This window comes from Equus caballus, chromosome 13, assembly GCF_041296265.1.
Source record: "Equus caballus isolate H_3958 breed thoroughbred chromosome 13, TB-T2T, whole genome shotgun sequence".
In the NCBI taxonomy this organism is placed as follows: domain Eukaryota; kingdom Metazoa; phylum Chordata; class Mammalia; order Perissodactyla; family Equidae; genus Equus; species Equus caballus.
Window position 1 is genome coordinate 4,195,629 of NC_091696.1, and position 24,800 is coordinate 4,220,428.

Consider the following 24,800-nt stretch of genomic DNA (forward strand, 5'->3'; position numbering starts at 1 on the left):
GGAGGCAGCGGCCACTGGCGGCAGAGGCCACACAGCGAGAGATCGAGACTGATCTTAAAGGAGAAACCTGCTGAGGCTGGACTGACCCCTCTCTCAGGGTCGGCCTCCCTGGGGCTGCCAGGGTGGGGTCCTCCCTGCCACCCAGCTGGGGCTGCTGTGGGTGGCAGATGGGCGCTAAGCCCAGGACCCACCAGCAGGGCACGCCCGCCCGCCCTGAGGACCCCAGGAAGCCTCAGGCAGCCTCGGCCCCTAGGTCCAGCCAGCTTAGAAGGTGGGCGCAGGGAGCAGGCCACCCCCAGCCCCCAGCACACAGACCTGACTGCTCGACGGGAGACAAGTGTCCTGGGCCCCCAGGGGCTCCACCAGCAGCCTCCACACTCCCGACCCTCATGGGCGAGGATCCCACTTGGAATGCTGCCGTCGGGTGCCCTCCCTCATTTCTCCCTTCCTGCACCCCCAAAACCAGGAGCTCCCAAGGAACAGAGCCCCGGGAGAGGCTCAGGGTGCCAGCTACTCCCTTCCCTTCAGGAGGTTGGGGAGCCGCCCGCCCAAGAACGAAGGATCAGAGCCGGAGAGAAGGCACAGCGAGTGGCAGCTGGAGATGGGCTGGCAGGGCCACCTAGGCAGGCCTGGGAGGTTCTGGGGGTGGCCCAGGACGGGGGAAGCGCCGTGCATGTTTAAGCAGTGAAAAGCCTGCAAGTTGGGGCGTCTGGCGGGCAGGCAGGCGTGAGGGCAGGTGGGGAGCCTGTCTGTGGTCTGTCCTCCCCACTCGGCCCTCAGGGACGCAGAGGCACATCCCTGAGCGCCTGCCAAGTCCTTTCCCCCAGGCCGTGGTCAGCAAGGCACAGAGTGGACACTCCATCTACGCCAGCGCCACGTCACCGCCACCGTTCCCGGCATGCGGCAGGCAGGCGAGGGAAGCTGAAGGGGGTGGGCCAACATGGGGACAGCCATGCCGCCGAGATTGGGGTGAGACCCATCCAGGGTGCCCTGGCCTCCTGCGTCCACGTGGTTCCTACATCCAAGGGACTGGTGGGGGTCCTGCTCACGGACCCTGAGGGAAGGGTCATGGTGGGTTTCAGGCAGGCCTGGGGCGTGGAGGGCCAGCCCGAGTCCTGCAGCCGGGTCCAGAAGTCAGAGTGAGCGCCCGGCTTCCTTCTCACAGGGGACATGGCCTCCTAGGCCCACAGAGCCCCAAGGGCCCTCTCGCCCACCAGACACCGGGGGTCGGGGACAGGCTCTGGGCACAGAGCTCCTGGTGTCCCCAGAAGAGCCCAGCACCTGGGGTGTAGCCTGGACCCAAGCCCTCTGCCCTTTGCCCTCATGCCTCTCCACTGCCCTGGCTGTCACTACCCAGGGTCTCAGGGCTTCCCATCCCAGGTCCCACTGGCCAAGAGAAAGGTGTCTGCAGGCGGCCTTGTCTGGGAGCCTCTGTCGTCCCCAGGGTCACTGAGGCCAGAGCTCCAGACCGCTCCCTCTGATGAGGTTGGTTTCTGGAGAAACATGACACGCCCTCCGCCCTCGCCAGGCCTCAGCTCCAGGCCCGAGGCCCCTTCTGCGTCTGCCCTGCCTCTCTGCCCCGCCCCACTCATACCCATCCCGCCTGCGGGGCCAGCCCCACGGAGCCAAGCCCTCGCCTGCCCCTGGCCTGGCTTGTGCCACCCGGCCAGCCTCTCCAGGGTGCCCCTAGCCTCTCTGCCCTGGCTCTCTTCACTCGTCACATGTGTTCCTTCCCCACATCAGGGCCACATACGCTGTTCCCTCCACCCAGAATGCCCTTCCCCTGGACTACTCAGGCTACCCCATCAGATCTCAGCTCAGACGCCACCTCCTCCAGGAAGCCCGCCCGACCACCTCTCCTCCATCATGCTCCCTTGTCTCCTGTGCAGCACTGACCACAACACCCAGATATTCTGCTTATTCCCAGTCAACCTCCTCCATCAGACTGGGCATTGCTCTGCCTCAAGCAACCCTACTTCTTGCTGTCCGCCTCTCCCCTACACAACGCCTGGTACAGAGGAAGCTGCTCGATAAATACCTGGGGAACGAATGAATGGACCGATTCATGTAAATACATAGAGGAAGAGTGAGCTATGCAGAGGGAACAGCAAGTGCAAAGGCCCTGAGGCAGGAGTGCGAAAGAACATCAGAGGGCACCTGCTCCAAGGTCCCAGAGACACAGACCCCACAGAGCCCTCAAGGCACGAGCTGGGAGACCAGTGGCATGTAAGAGCGGCCTGTGGCCAGCAGGTCCTTGGTCCGCTGGGGGCATTTGCTCACTCGCTGGTCATCACCCAGGAGGTGGTCCCAGTCCTCATCCCCTTCCAGACGAGCACACTGAGGAAGCTGCCCAGTCCCACCCTGACCGACAGGGCGGCAGCACGGCTGAAACCAGGGTCCCAGGGGTCTTCCCAAGCCCCGGGGTGTGCACCGCTCCTGCAGAGAGCGGGCGCAGGGGGGCGCTGGGGAAACAGCCGCGTCCCTGTCATCACCCACCTGCAGCCCTAGCCCGGGGCCCACGCACGGGCCGTGCCCGCCCCTCACGGGTCACCCGCTCTACTCCAACCACGATGGCCGATGGCCGAAGTGTGGGCTCGGTTCCCATGGCAACCCCTCCGCCTCCCTCTGAGCGTTTCCACAGACATGGCTGCCACGGGCTAGGCTGACCCACGGGCTAGCTCCCCAGGGACCAGGGCCAACACCACTGCTCGCACCCCCGCCCCCCAGATCTGAACCCCACCTTGCCTCTCCCCGAGAGGTGACGACAGGCAAGCGAGACAGGTGGGAGGAGCAGGTGCAGGTGACCCTAGGCAAGTCACTTCACCTCTGCTGGGAGGACACGGTGGCCGGTCCCCATAACGACTGAGCGTGCTTGGGGGGCTGCCCACTAAATGGCAGTGACACACTGCTCTGCTGGCATCTAGGGCACGGGATGCCGGCTGTTCAGGGCCCAGGGGTAAAGCCAATGCCCATCCTTAGTCCATCTCAGGCCTCCAGACCCCCCTGAAGCCAGAGCAGACCCTGTGTGGGTTTCTCCAGAAGGATCCAGGGCTCACAGACCCGGTCGGAAGCTCTAAGACCCTAACGCCCTAGACACGAGCAGAGAAAACACAGACCTGTCGAGGAAGTACCACCGCGTGCCACCAGCCCACCTGGCACTGTGGAACGAGGCGGCCCGTTGCAGCCACTCAGGGACCCTGGCCGCAGGCTGCGGGCTCAAGCCGTCCCAGAGCACATGGCTGCGAGGACACAAGGCTGACCCCCAAACCAGGAGACAGGGAGCAGGGGGAGAGACCAGGAGACTGGGGCTGACGACCACCCACTCGGCCAGTGGGACCCCAACTCCTCCCCACCAAGGGTGCCCAGACGGGGGACAAGCCACCTCCTTCCAGGAACGTCTTCAGGAGAAGGAGAATCCAGCCACCGACTCTCAACGGTCAGTGGCAACAGAGTCCGTCAGATCAGTCCCTGAAGGGCTCACCCCAAACCTGCCCCTCTCACTTCTCTCTCTCACACACACGACCCCATGCACCCTGGCAGGTACACTGGGCTCCAGGACGAGCTCTGGGGACCGCGAGCCCCCGACAGGGGTCCCACACCATGTCACATGAGCATTCTTCCAGGAAAAGGGCCTGAAGACCTGAAGAGATCTTTTGCCCTCCAGAGGAGTCCACGGCCCCAAACCTCTATCCTAGCAGGAGGCCACCAACAAGCTGGTCACCTCCAAGCCGAGGGCTGCTGCCCACTCCTGCAATCCTAGACCGGGCAGGGCCTCGTGCGAGCCCCCCAGGATCAGAGAACGGGCTTCCTTGGCTCCAAGGGGCTCCACCCAAAACAATGGGCTCAGTCAGTCACTCAACAGACATCCCCTAATCATCGCTCGCCCTGAGGCGCCCAGGCTGGATGAAGATCCTCTGCAGCCGCAGTGTGCGTGCAGACGGGCAGGGCCAGCCAGAGGCCAGGGCAGCCCTTCCTGGGCTTACTGGGCTTACTGGGCTCGTGTGGGAGAGCAAGGCTGAGACAGCGGGTCTAGGAGGCAGCTATGACAGGACACAGCAGCGGCCACTCACCATGGACCAAGGATGAAACACAAGAGTCGGCTGGGTTGGTCACAAGGAGACCAAAGGAGGGATGGGACCCAGAAGACATGCACCCAAGATGCCTTGCAGCCTACGGGAGTCAAGTCTGGGAGGGGCAGGAAAGGGGGCCACAAACAGGGGCCGCAGACGTGGGCCAAGCCTGAGCTCGCAGCCGGTGAGGACGGGGAGCCGGGGGCTGGGGGCAGAGGCGCAGGGAAGAAACCCAGGCCGGCTGCTGAGAAGGCACCTGAGCAAGGAGCAGGGGACCCAGCCCGCCAAGGCCACACTAACCTGGCCAGGGGCGGGCAGGACCCCTGGCCCCACAGTGGGCGCTCTCCTGGCCAGGCAAGTCCAGAGTTCCAACAAAAAGGCCACAAAGATCAACTCCCCGAAACCCCAGGCGGGATTCCAACGGTAAAATAACGCAAGGGGCAAAGAAGACGCAAGGAGTCAACCAATTGCGGAAAAATGTTCAGCCTCACTGGTAATTCCCAGAAATGCACCGTGCTTCCCTACCAACCTTAGTTTTCTTTTAACAACATCAAACACAATGCTAAAGAGTCTAAAATGAAACAGACTCATACGCTGCTAACAAGCATATAAAACCGGTAACAACCAAAGTACTAAACATCAAGACCCCTAAGAACATCGGGACCTTCGTTTCTACCTGTCACACTCAGTCACTCAGTCACTCAGTCATCAAACACCCACTACGCGCCAGGCCCCAGCCGAGGCAGAGGAGACGCTGACATAGGTAAGGCACAGTCAGCTCCCCCAAAGACAGAATTGAAAGCTTAGAACTAATCTATTCCTAGGAACCTATTCTTAGAAAATGATTCAAAATATGAGGAAGGTACAATGCATAAAAATACTCAATGCAACACTGTAAACACAAAACCTCAGAAAAGCAGAAACCCAAATGCCCATGAGGGGAATGGCTAAAGAGCCGTGTGTGTACTCTCCACAGAACAGCGGAAACAGTTAAAAAAAGATACTTATAGAGATTTTGCAAAAGCAAGAGGGGACCCTGTCACTCATGAAAAACACTGGGGCCCAAAATGTTAAGTGACTAGGAACTCTGCAGGCAGAAACAAATCGCACAGGAAAATGAACCCAAGGAAGGATCAGGATATTGGGAAAACCAAACAGTCCTTTTTCTTATTCCTCCTTTTCTGCATTTTGTACATTTCTCCACGTGCATCATGGGAAAAGCAATGCAGCGGTGGCCCACAAGCGGAAAAAGACACATGGGAGCAGGTAGGCAAGAGCAGGCACAGTGAGGCTGGGAGACACCAAGAACCCGAAGGCAAAGGTGGAAGGGGACCCAGGACCCACCTTTGACGTTGCTCAGCGACAAGGAGCGCTCCTGGTCCGCCAGCCCAGGCCCCAGCCGGCCACTGCCACCACTGTCCTTCTGCCGGGCCACGGCCACTGCGATGCCCACGGGCGGGTGTCGCACCTCTGCTTCGCCCTGGGCTCCAGAGCCCTCACGCCCGAAGGCCTTGGCGCTCTCGGGCCTCTCCGGGTCCCGCTTCAGCTGCCGGCCCCCGGTCCCCGTGGGGCCGCCGGGGTGGGGGAGACGGGCCTGAGCGCGCGGGGCGCCCGCGGCCGTGGGGACGGGTTCGGGTTTCATGGTGCCCAGGCCTCCGAAGGGGCTCTTCTTGCCGCAGCCGCCAGGGCGCACGGCCACGGCCTCGCGCGCAAAGCTTCCGCTGTACTTGATGAGGCTCTGCATGGCCGACGCCTCTCCGGGCCCGTGCGCCGCGGGGTGCAGCTCGGCGCCCGGCCTGGCGCAGGTGGCCGCGGCGCGGGGCAGCGTGGCCCCGGGGTCCAGGTAGGCCTTCTTGGCGGCGGCGGCGGCCTCCTCCTCTGCGCGGCTGGCGTGGTGGTGCTGTGCGGCCAGCACGGCCATCTGCGTGGTGGCGAAGTTGCCCAGCTCGAAAGGTTTCCACTTGGGTTCAGGCGCGGCGGGCGGGGGCGGTCGCCCGGGCTCCAGGCCGAAGAGCTTGGCGGCCTGCTGGGAGGCGGTGGCGGCGGGGGGGCCGCGCGGGACACGCTCGCAGGGCCGCGGCTCGGCCTCGGGCTTGAGCAGCTCCTTGGCGGGGAGGTAGGCCCGGGGGTCCGGGGAGGCGCGCGCGGCCCGTGCCGGCGGGGCCTCGGCGGGCTGCGGCCGCTTGAGCGAGCGGATCACCGAGCTCTTCTCGGGCCGTTCCGGGGGTGGCCGCGGGGACCCGGGTGGCGCCTGCAGGACGCCGGGCCTGGCCACCTCGCGCTCCCGGGCGCGGGCATCGCGTGCCTGCGACGCGATCTGGATGGGCCCCGGGCGCTCGTCGAAGGCCTCCACGGAAGGCACGAAGGTGGGCGCCACCACGCGATGCTCGCGGCCCGGCTCGCGCGCCGCCGCCGTGGGGAAGATGGTGTAGACGCCGGCGGATGCGGGCTGCGGCGCGGCGAAGGGCCCGGCCGGGGCGGCGGGGGGCGCGGGCGGGCCCTTGCCGGGGGGCGGCGGGGGCGGTGGCGGCAGCGGCGAGGGGCACGGGCACGGCCCGGGCAGCAGGGCCTCCGCGCGCCGCAGCCGCGCGCTCTCGTCCTGGCGCGCCGCCTCCTTGGCCACCAGCGCGGGGAGCCCCGCGTCGGCCGCCCCGTTGCAGAGGCTCAGCGCCGGCGGCGGCGGCGGCAGGTTCTTGCCCTTGGACTCGGCGGGGCCTGTGCCCGGCGCCCGCGGTGGCCCCGGCTCGGCCAGGAAGGGCGACAGGCGCTCGGCGAGGCGCGGGGGCCCGCGGTCCTGGCGGCCCTCGGCGCGCGCCTCCTGGGTCAGGTCCACCACACCGCGCGGGCCGGCCGCGTCCTCGCGGGCCCGCGGGTCCTTCTTGCCGAACAGCGGGGGCGGCTCCCCGCCACGGCCCGCGCGCTCCTTGGCTGCACCTTCCCGCGACGAGCCTTTGGCCTGGGTGCCGGAGGAGTGGCCGCCCGGGGTCCTGGAGGAGGGCGCGTGGGAGTGCAGGGCGCCCGCAGCCCCCGGGCCGGGCAGGTAGAAGCCGTCTGCGGAGAAGAAAAAGGCAGCCGTGAGCCCGGCCCAGCGCAGAAGGGGGACCTTGAGGGGGGTCAAAGGGGACCCTGCAAGACCCCAGGGGTGGGGAGGACCGTGCACAGCACAACCCTTGGGAGGGCAGACCCCGGAAACGGATAGAACCGAGTTTAACTCTAGCCTTGGCCACCGACTCAGGTCCTCTCTGAGCCTCAGTTTCCTCCTCTGTGAAAGGGGGCGAGGCTAGGGTTGTTTTAAGAGCTGCCCACAAGGCCAGAGACTTAGACGAACAGAAGACAACCAGAAGGCACCAGAAGGCTCTTGGTGGGCCCAGGGGAGCCTGTGGGGGCAGAGTTGGGTGCTTCCTGGAATACTCAGTAGTGATGGGGGCCCCAGAGAAGCCCCTCAGAAGGTCCCCCACCCTCCAACCCCGGGTCTCCCACTCCTGCCTCCTGACCTTTCTGGGTCTCGAAAATGCTGGGCTGGCCCAGCTGGCTGAGGAGGGGGCTCCCGCTGCTGGGGGGCTCCAGGTGGTTCAGGTGGAGGTAGGACGGGTACAGCCCGCTGGGCAGGTGGGAGAAGCCTGGAAAGAGAAGCGAGGAGCCGGGCTGGGACCCCGCCGCCTCCCGCAGGGAGCTCCCTTCCGGCCCTCGCTTCTTCTTGGCCATAAAGGGTCCTGGGTGTCGGCCCCCTGGGGCAGGGTTCCCTGAGGTTTACCACCAGCAGCCCGGGGCCAGGCCTGCCCGCTCCCAACCCTGGCACTCCAGGCACCCCCCAGGCCCAGGCAGCCCCCAGGGGCTTGGGTGTGACGTTCCCCAGGAAAAGGATCAGAATGGATCCAACTAGGAGGGTGGTGATGGTGATGATGATGATGATGGCAGATCTAATCACAGGCTAATAAGCACGGTCAACTCCTTGGCCTCTGTTATTCTCATTTAAACCTCAAAAAAAAAAATTCCTGAGAGACACATACTTTTAATAAACCCATTTTACAGATGAGAAAACTGAGGCTCAGAGAGGACCACTTGCCCAAGGTCACACAGCAGAGGAGCCTGGCTTTGAACTGAGGTCAGCAGGACACACAACCTCAGCCCAACACACACTCGACTGAGTGGTTTACTAGTTTAACAGGCCCCTGCTCTGCTGTGACCTGGAGCAAGTCACTCGCCTTCTCTGAACCTCAGCCCACACGGCATCACCAGCTCCTGGGTGTCCCGGGCAGATGCGGCCAGGAAGGAATTCCTCCTGCTGAGGATCCTACAAGGCCCCCACCAGGGATGCCCAGAATCAGGGTCTCGTGGGACAGAGAAGACAGGAAGGAAGGGGTGGCCACGGAGAGAGAACACGACACTGAAAAGGGCATATGGAGAATGGAGGCCCAAGAACCACTTGGCAGGGCCCAGAAGGCCAGGCGCTGGGCCCAGAGGAGGGTCGTGACGCTCTGCCCGAGTTGTGGGTCCCATAGGACCACAGGCCCCTTGCAGATTCCTGAGGGACTAGGAGCCCCCATGTCCCAGTGGCTCCCTCTGAGCCCGGGGACGCAGGACCTGTTCCCGGCCACACTGGGCCCACGTCTCCTCCCACGGCATCACCTGATGATGATGATGAACACCCACCACAAAGTAACAAAGACGACCTGATACACACTGTCCTGTTTAGTCACTGAAGCCACGCTCCTCGGCGGGCCTGGTCCCCTGCTTTCTCATCTGTGAAATGGGCCTAGGAGTCCCCAGCTCGCGGCTTGTTCTCAGGACAAAGGAGTTCGAGGACGCAGCCCCTGGGACCTAAGAAGCGCCTGGGGCATTTGCCGTCTTGACTGTCATTCCCAGTCCTCGTCAGCAAAGGGGGGAACGGGCGTGAGGGAGCGCAGAGGAGCCGGCTGACGGGGCACGGGCACAGCCGGGGCACGGGCACGGACGCGGCCTCTGCTCTTCAGGCCCCTCCAGCCACCCCGTAAGCAGGCTCAACTGCGAGGCTCAGATGGGAGCCCAGCCCCGAGGGACTGACTGCCCGCCATCCCAGGCCCAGAGGCAGGCCCACCCTCTCTGTGCAGGCACACCCGATTCAGGGCCCTTGGTGAGACACCGGCACAGGGGAGGAGCAGGAGACCAGGCTGCTGAAGGCCCGGGAGGACCCTCAGCCTGCAGTGGGGGCTCCCAGGACCCCCATCTTCCAGGACCAGGAGCACCAGAGGGTGCCCAGGAGGCAGGAGGAGGGAGCTGGCGCCCGGCATCCCGAATCTGCCAGAGGCACAGGTTGGGAAGGAGCGCAGGGTCCCCCAGGCCCATCCCTTCATGGAGAGGGGAAACTGAGGCTCCAGGGAGGTCCAAGATTTGCTCAGGGCCAGCAGGAAGCTGGGCCACAGCCCCTCCAAATTTAGGGGCATCAGTGCAGAACCGCGACAAGAAAGGCCAGTGGTCCCTGGTCCCATTGCTCCCACAATTACTAGCAAGCCTGCTGTGCGCCCGGGAGACGGGCGAGCGGAACAAACTAGGCCCTGGCCGCAGAGCTCACTCTGGTGGCAAAATGGCTATCTCACACACCAAAAAACACAGAGATAAACCCGTCATCACAAGTGAGAGGTGGAACGGGGGATGGGGGAGGGGGGCTGGAGCTGAGCCCTGAAGGAGCAACAGGAGACAGCCAGTGGGGTGGGGGTGAGGGGCTGCAAGCAGCAGAACAGCTCGTGCAAAGGCCCTGTGACGGTGATTAGAGGGAGCACTGAGCGTCTGAAGAACAGCACGGAGGCCAGGTGACAGGGCTGGAGCCCCACCGGCCACAGCGAGGAGGGGTGACCATGGAGGTGGAAGAGAGGGGGCAGACTTGAGAGGGTCTGGGGACGGCAGCCTAGCAGCCCTCAGCCCCTCCCACCTGGCATGCTCCTTACCTTCGTGGGCGTGGGCGGCCCACAGCTGCACCATGGGCAGGTTGCTGGGGGTGGGGGAGCGGAAGGAGAGGTCAGAGGGCAGGGGCACCGGGCTCCCATGGGACGAGGCCGAGGGCCCCATCCCGCTGGCCACAAAGCTGCCCAAGAAGGCCTCGCCTGCAGAGAGAAGGGGACGCTGTGAGGCAGCCACCAGGCCACCGCCCCCTGGCCCACCGCCCCCAGATCCCCATCTCTCCCCCACTGCACGGAGCTGACACGGGCAGGGAGACCAAACCCCAGCCCTCGGCCTCAGGACGGGCCCAGGTCAGCTCACCCGGACCCAGGGCTTGAGAAAACTGCCAGTGACACAGAGCGGGGCCAGAAGAAAGCCCCCACAGCAGAGCCTGGCCTCTGGGACACCCAACATCTCAGCAGGAGGGCGTCACCGTCCCCACATGCAACCAACCCAGATGCGGACCAGCCAGTCCTCCCCATCTGCAGACGAAAGCTGAGCTCCGTGGGGGGGGCGGGGGCCTCGGGAGGCCACAGAGTGCCGAGGTGGAGGAGGGCTTGTGGTCTCAACCCCTGCTCGCGTTCGGAGCCCCTGGACCGGGGAGGACACAGCAACTTGAAGACCGACCTCCCGGAGGACCCCGCAGCAGCCCAGGACAGGCCCAGATACACCACATCCTCCGCCGGCCCATGCGGGAGGCGCCAGGTACCCATTTTACAGATGAGGAGACTGAGGCTCGGAGCCAGCAAGTGCCTGGTCAGAATGCACACCCAGCAGCGCGGCCCCGAACGATGGTGAATTAGCAGATGAATCAGGGAAGGAATGAGGGCAGCGGGCCTGGGAGGCTGCACTGCAGGGGGCCGTCCCTCCAGAGAGCAGAAGCCACCAGGGTCCCTCACATGGGGGCAGCGGTGGCTGACCGCTGCTCAGAAGGACCGTCACCCCTGCCACACCCCACGCAGCCAAGCCCACGCGTACATGGGTGCCTCCCCCACCCCCACCACCCGGGGGCGAAGCCCCCCAAGATCATCGCCTCCCCTAGATCACCCGCCGTCCTCCAGGTCACGGCCAAAGGCAAGCTTGCCCCCTGGGCTCCCCTGTCCTGGCCTTAGTCTGCCCCTCAGTCAAATGGGGATCATGCCACCTCTACTGAGAGTCATGGCTAAGAGGAGAGGATGTATTTAGCAACAATAATAACAACAAATGGCCGCAGCGCCCACGCACCGCGGCCCGGAGCACCCGGCAGTGTGCATGCGAGCGGTTTTGAATCCTCCCACGACACCCTCGGGAGGTGGAGCGGAGGGCTGCGCAGAGCCGGCACGGGTGGCCCAGAGAAACGAAGTGACCGCAGGGGGGGACGCGGACAATGCGTGCTACTCGGGTGCCCAGGGGACCCAGCCCGGCCCACAGGGGGCTCACAGACCCCCCCCACCCAACCTCTGGGTCTCCAGCCGGCGCGCATGCTAGGCCTGTATACAGCAGGCGCTCACTCACCACCTCCCGGGGGCACAAAATCCCAAAACGTCCACCTAGACCCTCTGGGGTCCTCATAGGGAAACTGAGGCTGCAAGGGACAGGGCATCCACCTTGGTCCTCGGGGCGGAGACAGCAGCAGGCGGAGCCATGGGAGGATACCTTCTGGCCACATGCGCCATCACGGACACCCCATGGCCAGCCCCCCAACTCCAGCCCGGCCCCGCCCAGCCCCTCACCGGACTCCAGCGCCAAGCCCTCGGGACCCAGGGCCATGGTGGCCGGTGCAGCCACCCATGCGGCCCAAGCCGGGGCAGTAGGGCCTCTGAGCCCTGCTAGGCCCCAGACTTCCTCCTCGGCAGGCAGGCGGGTGGAAGGCTCCGGAAGCCGGCAGCCAGAAGTTTGCGCAAGGCCTTACATCAGCCGCCAGCTCTTCCTGCCCCGGCCGCGCGGAAGCCCGGTGGCCCAGGCCTGCCCCTGCCTGGGCTTGTGACACCCGCCCCGGTACCCTGGCCCGGATGCCACCAACGGCTCCCACCTGCCACAGGGCCCCAACGGTGCCAAACGCCCTCCCGGGGGGCCCCAGCCAGGGAAGCCAGTGCCCTGGGGGGACCGTGGGCAAGCCTGTGCCTCTCCGAGAGCGGCGGTTGGCGGCTCTGTAAAACGGGCACCATCCCCACCTCGCCACCAGCCACAAGGACACCAAGCATGACAGCAGCATTTATCCGCACATATTCTGCCCCCACTCCCTCCCAAAGAGCAGAGGGATGGACCCCAGAAACAAATTAGATAAACGTGTGATGGCTGGATCCACCCGGCCCCCAGGGCGCCCCCCCCCCCCCCCGCCCCGTGTCCTCGTACACCCGTCATCCCCTCCTCAGGGCCTTCCCTGTGCCTCAGACACCCTCCTGGCCACGCCATCCAAGCCCCCAACCACGGTGTCCCCCTCGGACACCTTGGAAGCGTGGATCCGTGTCTGGGCGGGGAGTTGTCAGCACCTGGCCCCCAGCAGGAGTCGAGTTTTGGACCAACTCAGTGCATGAGCATCCTTTCCAACCTCACTGGGCAAAACAGACAGATGCACCACTGGGATCCGGGTTGGGAGGGAAAGTAAGGCAGCCCCCGACCCCCGAGGCCGCCACGCGCCACCTGGCTGTCCTGCCTGGTCTCGCTGGGGTGGGGCTGAGGATGGGCAGCTGACCCCATCCCCCATCATCCGCATCTCCAGACAGCTTTCTGAGCCCCCCCTTGCCGGTGCCTGGCACTCTCCCAGGGTCTAGGTACACACCCCCACTCCTTGCACTCTCCCCTGGGGACCCAGTGGTGGCCTTCGGGGCTCACCGAGACGGCTGCAGGTCTCGGGGTTCTGGGGGAAAGTGCCAGTCAGGCCCGAAGCCAACTGGCCTCTCCCTAGACTTTGCTGGAAATCTCCCAGCACAGCCTGGGGTGGGAAAGGTTGCACCCAGGTCTCAGGCCGCCCGCTGGTGACTAGGGGCCTCCGTGCCACCTGCTCACCCAGGTACGTATCGCACTGGCCGCCTGTGACTACTGAGCCTTGAAATGTGGCTGGTGAGACGGAGGAACCACATCTTTTATTTCATTAAATTTTAATTAATTTAGACTTAATTTAGCCACCATCTGGGCTGAAGGCTCCTCCTTGCCGGAAACTGGAGCAAGGGCAGTGGCAGGGCCTCTGACGGGCCGGTCCCCCACCACGGGGATCCCCAGAGGTCCAGGTCAGGGTCCGAGCAGGACCACCTCCTCCACCCAAAGTCCATCTGTCCTTCCTTAAAATGAAAATTCAGCTTGGAAGCTGGAGAGCGCTGGAGGCTGCCCACGATGAACCAGTGGCTTCCTCGCACGCTGGAAAATGGTTAATCCCACGGTGTGTGAATTCCAGCTCCATTATTTTTTTTAAAAACCACAGTAAGCTCTGTCCTCTGCCTCTGAATCCAGGGCTGTGAGTACCCCCCACCCTGGGGCCTGGACCAGCCGCACTGCCCGGGGCGCCCCAGGGCCCCAAGCAAAGCAATGCCACGGGCCCCACCGTCCTTGGCCTGGAACCTTCCCATCCAGGCCCACCCCCCCCACACACGCAGCCCTGGGAGCGAGGGGATCTTGTTACCCCCATTTTACAGATGAAGAAACCGAGGCTCAGAGAGGCCGCCCAAGGTCACTGAGCCTGGACCACATGGCACAGCGGCACTGCAAGCACACAGCCACACCCAGCCCTCGGCTCGGGAGTCCCCCTCAACCGCCCCTTAGCTCCACGCCAGCCCCCTGCCCCTTGAACCCTGAGTAAGGGAAGCCCCCCGCACAGGGCCTGGCCCTTGGAGGTGCTTGGAAAATGGCCTTCTCCTTCTCTGGTCCCCGGGGCCACCCCGGGCACGAAAGGAGACACGGGGCCCAGCTATGCGGTGACGTGCCCCCCGGCCATTCCCTGGCCAGCAGCAGGGAGCTGGGCACACACACCCCACCCTGCCAGGCCTGAGCTCCCCTGTCTGTGCCCCCTCCCTGCACCAAGTTAACAGGCCCTGCCCCCAGCTGGGACCACCAACATCCCAGCCCCTTGCGCCCCCCACACTGCCAACGTGGACAAGCACCTTGGGAACACAGCAGAGACGCCTGAGCCCCCTCACCAACACCCAGAACACAGGAAGGGCTTCAGGGGTTTGTCAGCTCCAAGGCTGGCCACGGTCACCAGAAGGGTGAACTCGAACCCAGACAAACTGCGTGTTCCCTCGTCACTCAAGCAGGGCGGCTGGGGGCTGGGAAAGGAAGGCCATCCAGACTAGGGGCTGTGCTCTGCCCGACTGCTGGCAGGACCCCAGAGAGGAGAACAGAGAGGCCCCCTCAGCCAGCCAGCGGAATCTTGCCTCTGTAATGGATGGAGTAGCCGGGGACCCTTCTAGAAGTTGACTATATAAGGGCACCTGAAGTCCTCGCTGGTGGGAGCGGGGAGAACCCGATGAGATCATCGTGGGTACAAAGGTTTGGTAAACAGCGAAGGACTCAGAGGACTTTATCATTGCAAACGGGCTGGGCTGGAAAATGGAACAGCACACCCACAGGCTGTACCCCAGGGCCTTTGCATCGCAGCCTGGAATCCATTCCTCCCTCCAGATACAGCAAATTATCAGTATCCTCCTTCTGCATATACCTCACTCTCTTCTCTTACAGCCCACGTGACACTTGATGAATGCCGCCTTCCCTAACCACGATTTTTAAAATTGCAACCCAGCCCACCACCCCCCCACCCTTTCCTGAATTATTTTTCTCCATCGTGCTTATCACTGTTTATCATTCCATATACACATTAGTTCCTGCTCTGTTGTAATTCTTTGTTTATTGTCCCTCTCCACCCACTGGGACAGGAGTCGGCAAGCTTTTTCTTAAAAGGTCCAGATAATAAATACTTTAAGCATCACAGGCCTATGCTGCCTGCCGGAGGGGAAGAAGCCACAGGCCACACTTAAACTATTGGGCTTTGTTCCAACAAAACTTTATTTACAAAAAACGGGAGGTGGGCCAGATACGGCCATGGCGCCATGGCGTGCAGACCTCTGCGTGATGAGGTGGGTTTACTCCACCCCCAGTGACCCACCACCCACTGCACACAGTGGGTGCTCAATTAATGCTTATGGAGCAGACAATGGGCAAGGTCGTGATCAGCTAGGGCTGAAGAGAGGAGGGCAGAGGGGTGGCTCGAGGCTTCAAGGCTTCCATTCATCTTGTCTCCCCATACCCCTCAACTCTGGGAACGAGGATCTTTGTCCCTTTTACAGATGGGGAAACTGAGGCTCTGACCCCAAAATCTATGCTCTTCCACACCACCCAGACGCTAACCCCTATTTTCATGTTTTCATGCCCAAAGGGCCCTCCCTAACCAAACACAAATAAACACGCTTTCCCTTTCTATTCTGAAAGGTCGTTTTGGCCTCACAAGGAACTGCATTCCCCTTAAGATGTCACCACAGGCTATCGGAGCATCTTATCAGCACGACCCAATCAGGGTGACGGCCCAGAGAAGGGCTCATTCCAGCTGCCACGTGGCCCAGGCGTTTCCATGACAGCCACTGCAAACGGGCAGGACCCCCTGGATGAGGCGACCCTCAGACTCCCACCGATCCGGAGATCTCTGTGACATCTAAGCCGGGGATGGGCTGACGCCCTTGCCGCGTAAAGAAAGCATCTTATGGTTCAGTAAGAGGCGCAAGCCGCTCACAAACGAAGGGCGGGAAATGGCCAAATTCAGTGAAAAGTCCAAATTCAGTGAAAAGTCCAAATTCAGTCAAAAGTTCATACAAAGAAGTATGAAAACAGGATGATGTCATTTGCATCTAGCAAATCAGCGCATTTTTGGGTTAGGTTGCAGGGAGGCGGGGGCGGGAAGTGGCAGAGGGAACACTGCCGCCACTGCAGCCGAGGTTCTGGAAGCAAACAAGCGGGTCTGGGGAGGGCCCGTGGAGCGGTGCAGACCCGCCTCCGGGGTCCCTCCCTCGGAAACCGCCAGACTTGTGTGAACCGCCTAGGATGCCGGCTGCAGCCCACTGGCCTCGAGATTCAGTGCAACCCCGATGGAAGCCCTGGCAGAGGGTGTGTGTGTGTGTGTCTGTGTGTAAAGGGTGGGCGCCAGGGGCTGGGGGAGGCGGGGGGTGGGGGGTAGCGTTAAATAGGGATAGGGTTTCAATTTGAGGTGATGGAACGTTCTGGAGGCAGATGGTGGTGATGGCTGCACAGCAATGCGAATGTGCTCAATGCCACAAAACTGGACATCTAGAACTGGTTAAAATGGTACATTTGTGGAATGCGTATTTTACCAGCTTAAAAAAAAAACGTTATAGAGAAACACAAAGGGTCAAGAACAGCCAAGGCGACCTTGAAGATAAAGAGCCACGTGGGAGAACTCAGAATCTTGAATACCAGAACGGGTACACACACGCAGTAACACAGCCGGTGCGGCCTCGCCACCGGTCCACTCGGACCTCCATATGGGAAAAGCCTCTCCTTCACACCACACGTAAAAACCCATTCCAGGCAGACCGTAGATCCACATGTGAAAGGCGAAACAAGAAAGCTTCTAGAAGAAAACACTGAAAATCCTTTCATGACCCAAAGGGCAGCCAAAGGTTTCTTATAGACCATATGAAAAGCACTAACCATAAAGATAAGATAAAGACACTAGATTATATTATAATTAGGAACTTCTATTCATCACATGACACCACAAGGGGAAAGACAAGCCAAGGGGAAAGACAAGGCGAGGCACTGGACAGAAAACGATCTGTGTGGTATTTCACCAATGAAGGGTTTATAGCCAGCATATATAAAGAACTCTGACAAATCAATAAGAAAAAGACAGACAACTCACTGTAAAAATAGGAAAAAGACTTGACCGGAGGATCATAAATAAGGGGGTCAAATGGCCAGTAAACCCACATCAAGATCTTCAGCCTCTTACACCTTGGAGAAAGTGGGAATTAAAACTACTACCCACCCACTCGAAGGATTAAAATGTCAAGAAGGAAAGATGGACAGCATTAATATGCTGCCAGAGGGGTTGTCAATTAGGACTACCACTCTCGAACAGTCTGGCAGAATCCAGCAACCTCTCTGATCCAGCCACACCCCGGCAGGTATGTGAACAAGTGAGCATCGCCACTCAGAATTCAAGAATTTTCCCAACAGCCACAGCCAAAAACGGAAAACGCCCCAAATGCCCATCCACAGCTGGGTAAACAAACTGTGACCTCATCATAGACGGGAGCACCCCCAGCAAAAAGGAACCACAGCCCCACAAATCTCACAACCTCACGCAAAAGGACACACTGTGTGCGTCCCAAACACGAGGTGCACAAGGAGGCGAGTCCAGCGTCTGCGGGTTTAGGCCAAGATAGGGGTCCCCATGGGACAGGGAGGGGGAAGTGACCGAACGGGGCGTCTGGGTTTCTTTTTGAACCTGGTTGATGGGGACACGGGTGGGTTCAGATGGTGAAAAACGAGTCCAACTGAACACAGATGATCTGTGCTCTCATTTCTGTGTGTATCTTAAACCCCAATAAAAAACGTCTTAAAGAAAGGTCAGCGGGGGCAGAGGGAGGCCAGTCTGAACACGAGCCCAGTAAAGAGTCCATGTGAGTCATTTTCATGGAACTCTCCGTAGATGAAATTTACAAAAACCGAAACAAATACATAAAAATGAGCCAAGAAAGAAAAATCCTTATTCATACCCCTCCCTCTCCCCAGCTCTCGGCTCTCTTGCAGAGAGCTCAGGCCCTGCTCCTAGATCCCTCACTTCCCCCCTGCTGTGTGACCTTGGGGAGGTAATGCAACCTCTCTGTTCCTTAGTTTCCTCTAAAGTAAAATGAAGAAGCCGTGACTGGGGCCTCACTTGTGTTCTCTGCTTCGTGGCACTCCCCTCTCCCGGGAGGAAGGTGCCACGTGACAGAAAAGCAAGGCTGAGGGGCAGAGCTCAAGGCTGGCGTGGCGGGCAGGGGGCTTACCAAGCGCATTCTTGATGCTGTGGCTGGGCCACGGGATCTGCGGCCACTGCCGCCTTCTCCGAGCTCCCATCGCTGTGGCACAGGCCAAGGGTCTAGGGCTGCTCTGTTCCTCCAAGCTAAGCAAAGGTCCAGGAGCTGAGGGAGCCACCAGGCCAGATCAACCGGCTCTGCCCCACCCCGCCCGGAGGGGAAGGGTCCAGTGGGCCTGGGGGCTGGCCTGGGGGAAGCGGGAGGCCTGCCCCCTCCTCCCCACCCCACCCTGCCCCTTGCTACAGGGCTCCGCGGGGAGGCAGCCCTGACCCCCCCCAAGGTGGTCAGACCCCTCGAGGCATCTTTTAGCATCCCAGAGCTCCCAGCTCCTCACCACCACAGGCCACAGCAGGAGAAGGGCAACCTGGGTTTAACTCCAGTCCCTCCCCGTCCCCAAATATAGGCCCCCTGTGGGCTGGGACCCCGCCCCCTCCAACCAGACATCCAGCCCACAAAATAGGTGCGGAGTATAAATAAAGGGAATCTCAAGGCAGCCGAGAGCCAAGGCCCCAGCCAGGCCAGTGATATGCAAAGGCACCCGCCCCGGTCTCGGCCTCGCCCCAGGGCTCCAGACATCCTTGAATCTACAGCAATTACAAAGGATTTCCCCACTGATTCCTCTTCCCCCAGCCAGGTCCTGGCCTAGAGGAAGAGGCAGGGATCGAGGGAGGGCCTTCCGGGAGCTTCGGGGGCAAAAGCTGCCCCCTCTGTGTGGGGCAGGCAGAGACAGAGGAGCCAGGGCCCCAGGCCCCTGGGCCGCGGCAAGGACAGCGGGCGGGACCCCAGAAGTGGGGCACAGCGCTCCATCGCGACAACTCCCTTCCCCAAAGGCTCCCGAAATGACGGTGCTGTGGTTTACAAAGGGGAGAAAACAAGACGAATGGAATGGAGACCACCTCCAGGACACTGGAAGCTGGAAAACAGAGGGATCGATGGAGCCATGGAGGGTCTTGGGCTGGATTCCCGGGGCTGGGGGCGGGGAGGGGGGAGCAAAATGAAAACAGGATCTGGGTACAAGTCTCCATCCTTAAAAGGTAGACTCAGGTGTTGGAGGAGGAGCACACAGGCAGGAAAGGGAAACTGGTGGCAAGGAAAAACCTACAGACCCAGGGAGCCCCATCCTTGGATGTGAGTCCCAGCGCCTTGTTAGAGCCTCCTTCTTTTTTTTTTTCCCCTGAGGAAGATTAGCCCTGAGCTAACATCTGCTGCCAATCCTCCTCTTTTTGCTGAGGAAGACTGGCCCTGAGCTATCATCCGTGCCCATCTTCCTCTACTTTCTATGTGGGACGCCTAGCACAGCATGGCTTGCCAAGCTGTGCCATGTCGGTACCTGGGATCCAAACCAGCGAACACCGGGCCGCCAAAGCAGAACACGCTAACCTAACTGCTGTGCCACTGGGCCAGCCCCAAGTGTGTCCTTCTTAAATACAAAGAGTCACCAATCAGTCACCAGACGCCCCAGAAGTCTTCACCAAATGAGGGACAGATGAGAAAAAAAAAAGATCCAAAGGAACAGAGGCAATGCATGAGAGAAGAAAATTCCAGGAAAAAATACAATTGACATCCTCCAAGTGCTGAGAACAAATGTATCCACGAAACAAGAACAGGATGCTATAAAAAAAAAAAAAAGGAAAGAGGAGCATCCAGATTATAAGAAAGAATTCCTAGAAATTAAAAACGACAGCCTACTTAAAAAACTAAACTGAAGGGTTAGAAGACACGGCTGAGAAGATCTCCTAGAAAGTAGAAAAAACAAAGAGAGATGGAAAATAGCAAAGAAAGTTTAAGAAAAGTAGACGATCAGCCAGGACACCCAGTATCTAGTAGGAGTACTAGAGAGAAGAGCCAAAAGGGTGGAAAGAAAGTTATAAAATACTAATAAAATTAATAGCAGTTCAAAAAACTTTCAGACTGATGGACTTGAGTTTCCGGATTGATATGGTCTATGGAGCACCCATCGCAGCAAAGGCAAAAAAGACCCCCAGAAAGTTGGGACATCAACTTGAAATTTCAGAACACCGGTGAGGAAAGAAGAACAATGTTAATATCTGTGAGGCTTCCTTTGTGCCAAGCAACGTTCCAGGGATTTAGGTATCTGAGCCCCATTAGTCCTCACACAAACCTTTTATGGAAGTAAAAAGCAAGCACTATGACTCATTTTACAAAAGAGAAAACTGAAGCGGAGGGTCAGGTAGCCTGGGCAAGGCCACGTGGCTAGTAAGTGGCAGAATGTGTCTGCAAATTGCAGAGCCCATGCTCTCAACTCTTACGTGGCTCTAAAAAAAGTTCGCGCACAAAGATCAAGAATGAAAATAGCATCCCACTTCTCAAAAGGAACAGTGGAATTGAGAAGGGGATGTTGCAATTCCTTCAGGACACTAGGGGGAAATTATTTCCAAAATGCCAGTCAAGCTTGAAGGTGGAATAAAGGTATTTTCAGACATCCTAGGCCTCAAAAAATTTGCCTTCCGTGTACGGTTTCACAGAAGGCTACTGCAGGATGTGCTCCGCCAAAACAAGGAAGGAAAGCATGGGAAGCAGGAAACAGGTGACCCAACACAGCAGAGAGGGAAAGTGAGTTTGAAGAATGATAGCTCTACGACAGGCCCAAGCACCCACCAGGTGAAGCAGAGGAGAGCAGGAAGATGGAAAATTCTAGGAAGCTAATCCCAGAAAAGAAAGAGGCAGCTCGTCCAAAGATCGGACCAAATGAAAAGGGTACCAAGAGACCGGAAGACAGAGACTCTAAGAGATCTCAGCAAATGAGAAAAAAGAAGCAATTCATAACCCCAGGAAATAAAGAAATGAATTTTATTATACCACTTGCCTCAAACATAAACAATATTTACAAAGCCAAAGCCATAATAATAAACCGTATATTTCACACCTACTGGAGGGATAGAGGAAGTAGAAATGGGCAGGGGGGGGTGATGTTACAACAACAGCAATCATAAGCATTTACTAATTGCTTTTTATATTCCAGATACTGTACTAAATGCTTTCCACGTATTAACTACTTAATCCTCACAACAACCTCAACCAGGCAGATCTTATTATTACTCCCCATTTTACAGAGGAGAAAAGCAGAGGACAAGAGGTAGACAAACCCGTCCACGGCCTCACACTAATAGATGGGAGAGGGGCCAGCCTGGTGGCACAGCAGTTAAGTGTTCACGTTCCGCTTCGGTGGCCCAGGGTTTGCAGGTTCGGATCACAGGTGTGGACAGGGCACCCCTTGGCAAGCCACGCTGTGGCAGGCATCCCACATATAAAGTAGAGGAGAATGCGCATGGATGTTAGCTCAGGGCCAGTCTTCCTCAGCGAAGAAAAAAAAAAAGAGGAGGATTGGCAGATGTTAGCTCAGGGCTGAGCTTCCTCCAAAAACAAAAAAGAGGGATAAAATGATATGCGACATTTCCTCTAAAGTTTATATTAAGCATAAAGCAGAACCGTGCACTTTCAAGCGGTGAATTTTACAGTATGCAAAGTATTCCTCAATGAAGCTTAAAAAAATAAAGGGAGAAAAAAGTTTAAAAACGCACACGCAATTAGCCATTACTACGTATTCACCAGAATGAATAGAATTTAAAGAGACTCACGATATCAAGTGTTGTCGAACACGTGCAGCTACGGGAACGCTACTGCTGGGAATGTACGACCACTGGAAAACTCATGCCTGCTAAAGCTGAACCGACATGCACCCTGTGACTGAGCAATTGCACTCTCAGAGACTATATATCGCTCTCTCCAAAGAAATGCGTGCCTGCGAGCACCAAAAGGCCACGTTCAGAGCAGCTCTAGTCACAGCAAACTCTGGAAAGAACCGAAAAATCCATGCACAGGAGAGCAGATGAACTGTGCTCAGCTGATGGAGTGGAGTACTATACAGCAACGAGAAGTCAAACTACAGCCACACACAGCACGGGGCACTCTCCCAAGCATCAGGTTGAGCGAAAGCAGCAGAAACAAAAAAGGGCACGTTGTAGGATTCCATTTATAGGCAGTTCAAAAATAGGCAAAACAAATCGAAGAACAGAAAAGGAGAATGACGTTGGGGGCGGGTAGGTGGTGACGAGCGGACAGCAGAGGGAGCCCTCGAGATGCTGGAAGGGCGCTGAGCCCGAGCTGGCTGGCGGCTACCCCGGGGTGAGTTCATTTTGTAAAAATGCAATATCGTGAACACTCAAGATTGCAGCATTTTACAGGGTATCTGTTACACAGACAAAAAAAGGAGAAAAATAAAATGAAAATGATGAGTTCGGCTTGGGACCGTGGCATCTAAGGAGCCCGTGGACCACACACAATTAATACACAATTCCAGAGGCCCTTAGCGGGGACGGGCCTCCAGCAAAGGATTCGTGAGTCATCAGCTAATGAGGATCGTAAGGACAGCAATCGCTTTTACTCTAATTTGCGGAGGGCCGTACCTGCGAGAGGGACCCGGCTGGCACTTGCTCATTCAAACTTCACAGCAACCGAAGGAATTCGGTACCACGGAGGGACCCATCTTACAGCCGAGAAAACCGAGGCTTAGAGATCATCCACACCCAGTGAGTGCAGAAGCCAGATGGATCCTCGGCTCCTAGGCGAAAAGGCAGGGCTCCCAGCTGGCTCACGAACGCCCAGAATGTGCAAAATTGCTAGTGAGAGTGTATGAAGTGAGTTTTTGTTCCGGGCTGAGGGTCCATCCCTTTATGAGCTCGTGAAGGAACCCCGGATGCAGACGGTGGGTGCGTTCGTGGCCCTCAAAGGTGGCGAGGAGATTTGGCGGTTCCCACATAATGGCCTTGAATCCTCCAAAATTAGATGCCAGACCTCCGTGGGCAGTGGGGTGTAGTGAGGACCCTAGCCCTGGGGGCCAAGACCAACCACCGGTCAGGGCTCCCGGCAGCCCCTAGGGAGCCCCAAGACCTATCCTGACAGCGGCTCCCATTGGTGCCCTCAAAAGCTGGCCAGGGAAGCAGAGGACAGGGGTGGTCAGGGTGATGGGGTTGGAGTCTGGCTGGGAGTTAAGTCAGATCAGACCACAGACTGGTCCATGCCTGGAGCCAGGAGCACCCTAAGCTGGCCACATCCAAATCAAGAAGGGCCGATGCCACCCTTTCCCCAAATCCGTCCCTCCACGCCTGCCCGAGGGGAACTTTTCCAAAAGCCCGGCTGTGGTCCACACAGACCTTAGCAGCCCCACCTCCACAAGGCACCACATCCTAGCCACCTCCAGCCTGCCTCCCTGGTCACTGTCCCCTCCTCCACCACCTCCTCGCTACTCACTGGTCACCGGCTTCTCTCCGCATCTACCAGACGGCCTCCAGCCAGCAACCCAGACTAGTCTGGTTAAATGCTTATTTTGAAATAATTTCAAATTCAGGGAATACTTGAAACAGTACAACGACCTGCCACACGACCTTCCCCGGGCCCGGCAATGGTTACCCGCTTTCTCACGCTATGTTATTTGATGTCACCGGATCGTCATCTCCCGTATATACCTAAGCTGTAGATATTATCTTTTCTGCTCCTGAGCCACTCCTGAGACTGAGTCCTAGACAGCGCATCCCTTGCCCCTGAACGGCTCAGCGCTCTCGCTTCCGAGGAGCAAGGACATTCTCTTACATAACCACAGCCCGGTTATCAGCTTCATGAAACACAATATCGATTTGATCCTATCGGCTAGACTTCAGTCCACATTCCAATTTCGTCAATTGCCCCGATGATGCCCTTCCGAGTCATTTCTCCCCTGATCCAAGATGCAATCGAGGGCCACACATGCCTTCAGCTAGCACATTTTCTGCCTCTTTGAAATCAGGACCGGTTTTCTGCCTTCCTCGGTCTTGGGTGCCACGGACATTCTTTGAGTCCAGACGGGTTCTAAAAGTCCCTCCGTCTGAGTCACTCCCTCTGTTTAAAACCCTCCAGTGCTCTCTCCTTCCTCCCAGTTTGAAATTCCAAGACCTCATTACTGGCTTCCAGAGACCTGCAGGGTCCACCCTCCTCCCACGCCCCCCCCCCTTACCCGCCCACCATCAGGCTCACAGCCCCTCACCACTCTGGCCACAACAGACCCCCACATTCTCCTTCCTTCACGACCTGAACCTCGATTGAAAGTGATCTCCGTCGCGACTCTGTGTGTTCACTGCCTGGCCCCACAATAGGATGGGAGCTCCAATGAGGGCAAAGATTTTTGTCTTGTTTGGTTCCTGCTGGATTCCCAGGGCCAGGGCGGTGCCTGGCACGCAGGAGGGCCTTGGAAATCATCTGCTGAGTAAATGAACAAGTGTGGAAAGAAGGAAGAGCTGGGGGAGAGAGCTCAAGAACCAGGAAGCTCCGAGAGCCAGGGGGCTCTTCCACATTCCAGAACCTTCCCGAGGCCTCCCTGGTGTGTCTGACCAGACGAGGAAGCACCCAGCAAATCTCTCTTATCTTTGGGATCACCTCACTCCACCAGCCAGTCTACTGATTAATCTTTTTAAATCAGCCCCAGGAGGCTGACAGGCTGGATTCCAGAGAACGAGCCGATCGGACCCTGGAGAAGGCTAGTGGTCCCCTATTGTCCACTGGCCAGTCCAAAGTGCAGGCCCTCCCCAACCTGATCCTTGGGTCCCACCCGCCATTCACATAGTCTCCAGGGGCCAGCCCGGGGAGTGGGGGCAGGCAGAATAAACAGCCAAGTACAAAATCCTGCTAATAGCTCTTTAATTGCAACCTGAGGACTCAGTCCAGGCCTCGGAACGGCCAGAGCAGAGGCAAGCAGACCAGGTGCTTGTCACTTACTTGTCCATTTCACCTCCCCTCTGGGAACATTTAGGGGCTC

General features: G+C 59.0%; 1 protein-coding gene across 7 annotated transcripts in view; it reads right to left on the bottom strand.

Moving 5' to 3' along the window:
- TNRC18 (trinucleotide repeat containing 18) overlaps nt 1–24,800 on the bottom strand; it is an 84,152-nt gene that overhangs the window by 53,850 nt on the left and 5,502 nt on the right. For 3 of the 7 annotated variants that reach the window (XM_023655194.2, XM_023655197.2, XM_023655193.2), the window contains exons 3-5: nt 9,995–10,150; nt 7,565–7,690; nt 5,415–7,121 (exon numbers count right to left, since the gene is read on the bottom strand). In XM_023655194.2, the coding sequence (XP_023510962.2) occupies nt 5,415–7,121; nt 7,565–7,690; nt 9,995–10,150 (1,989 nt within the window). Of the gene's footprint in view, nt 1–5,414; nt 7,122–7,564; nt 7,691–9,994; nt 10,151–11,698; nt 11,840–17,962; nt 18,048–24,800 lie in introns of those variants that run through there. The other 4 variants (XM_070231394.1, XM_023655198.2, XM_023655199.2 and 1 more) reach the window with 4 other exon arrangements.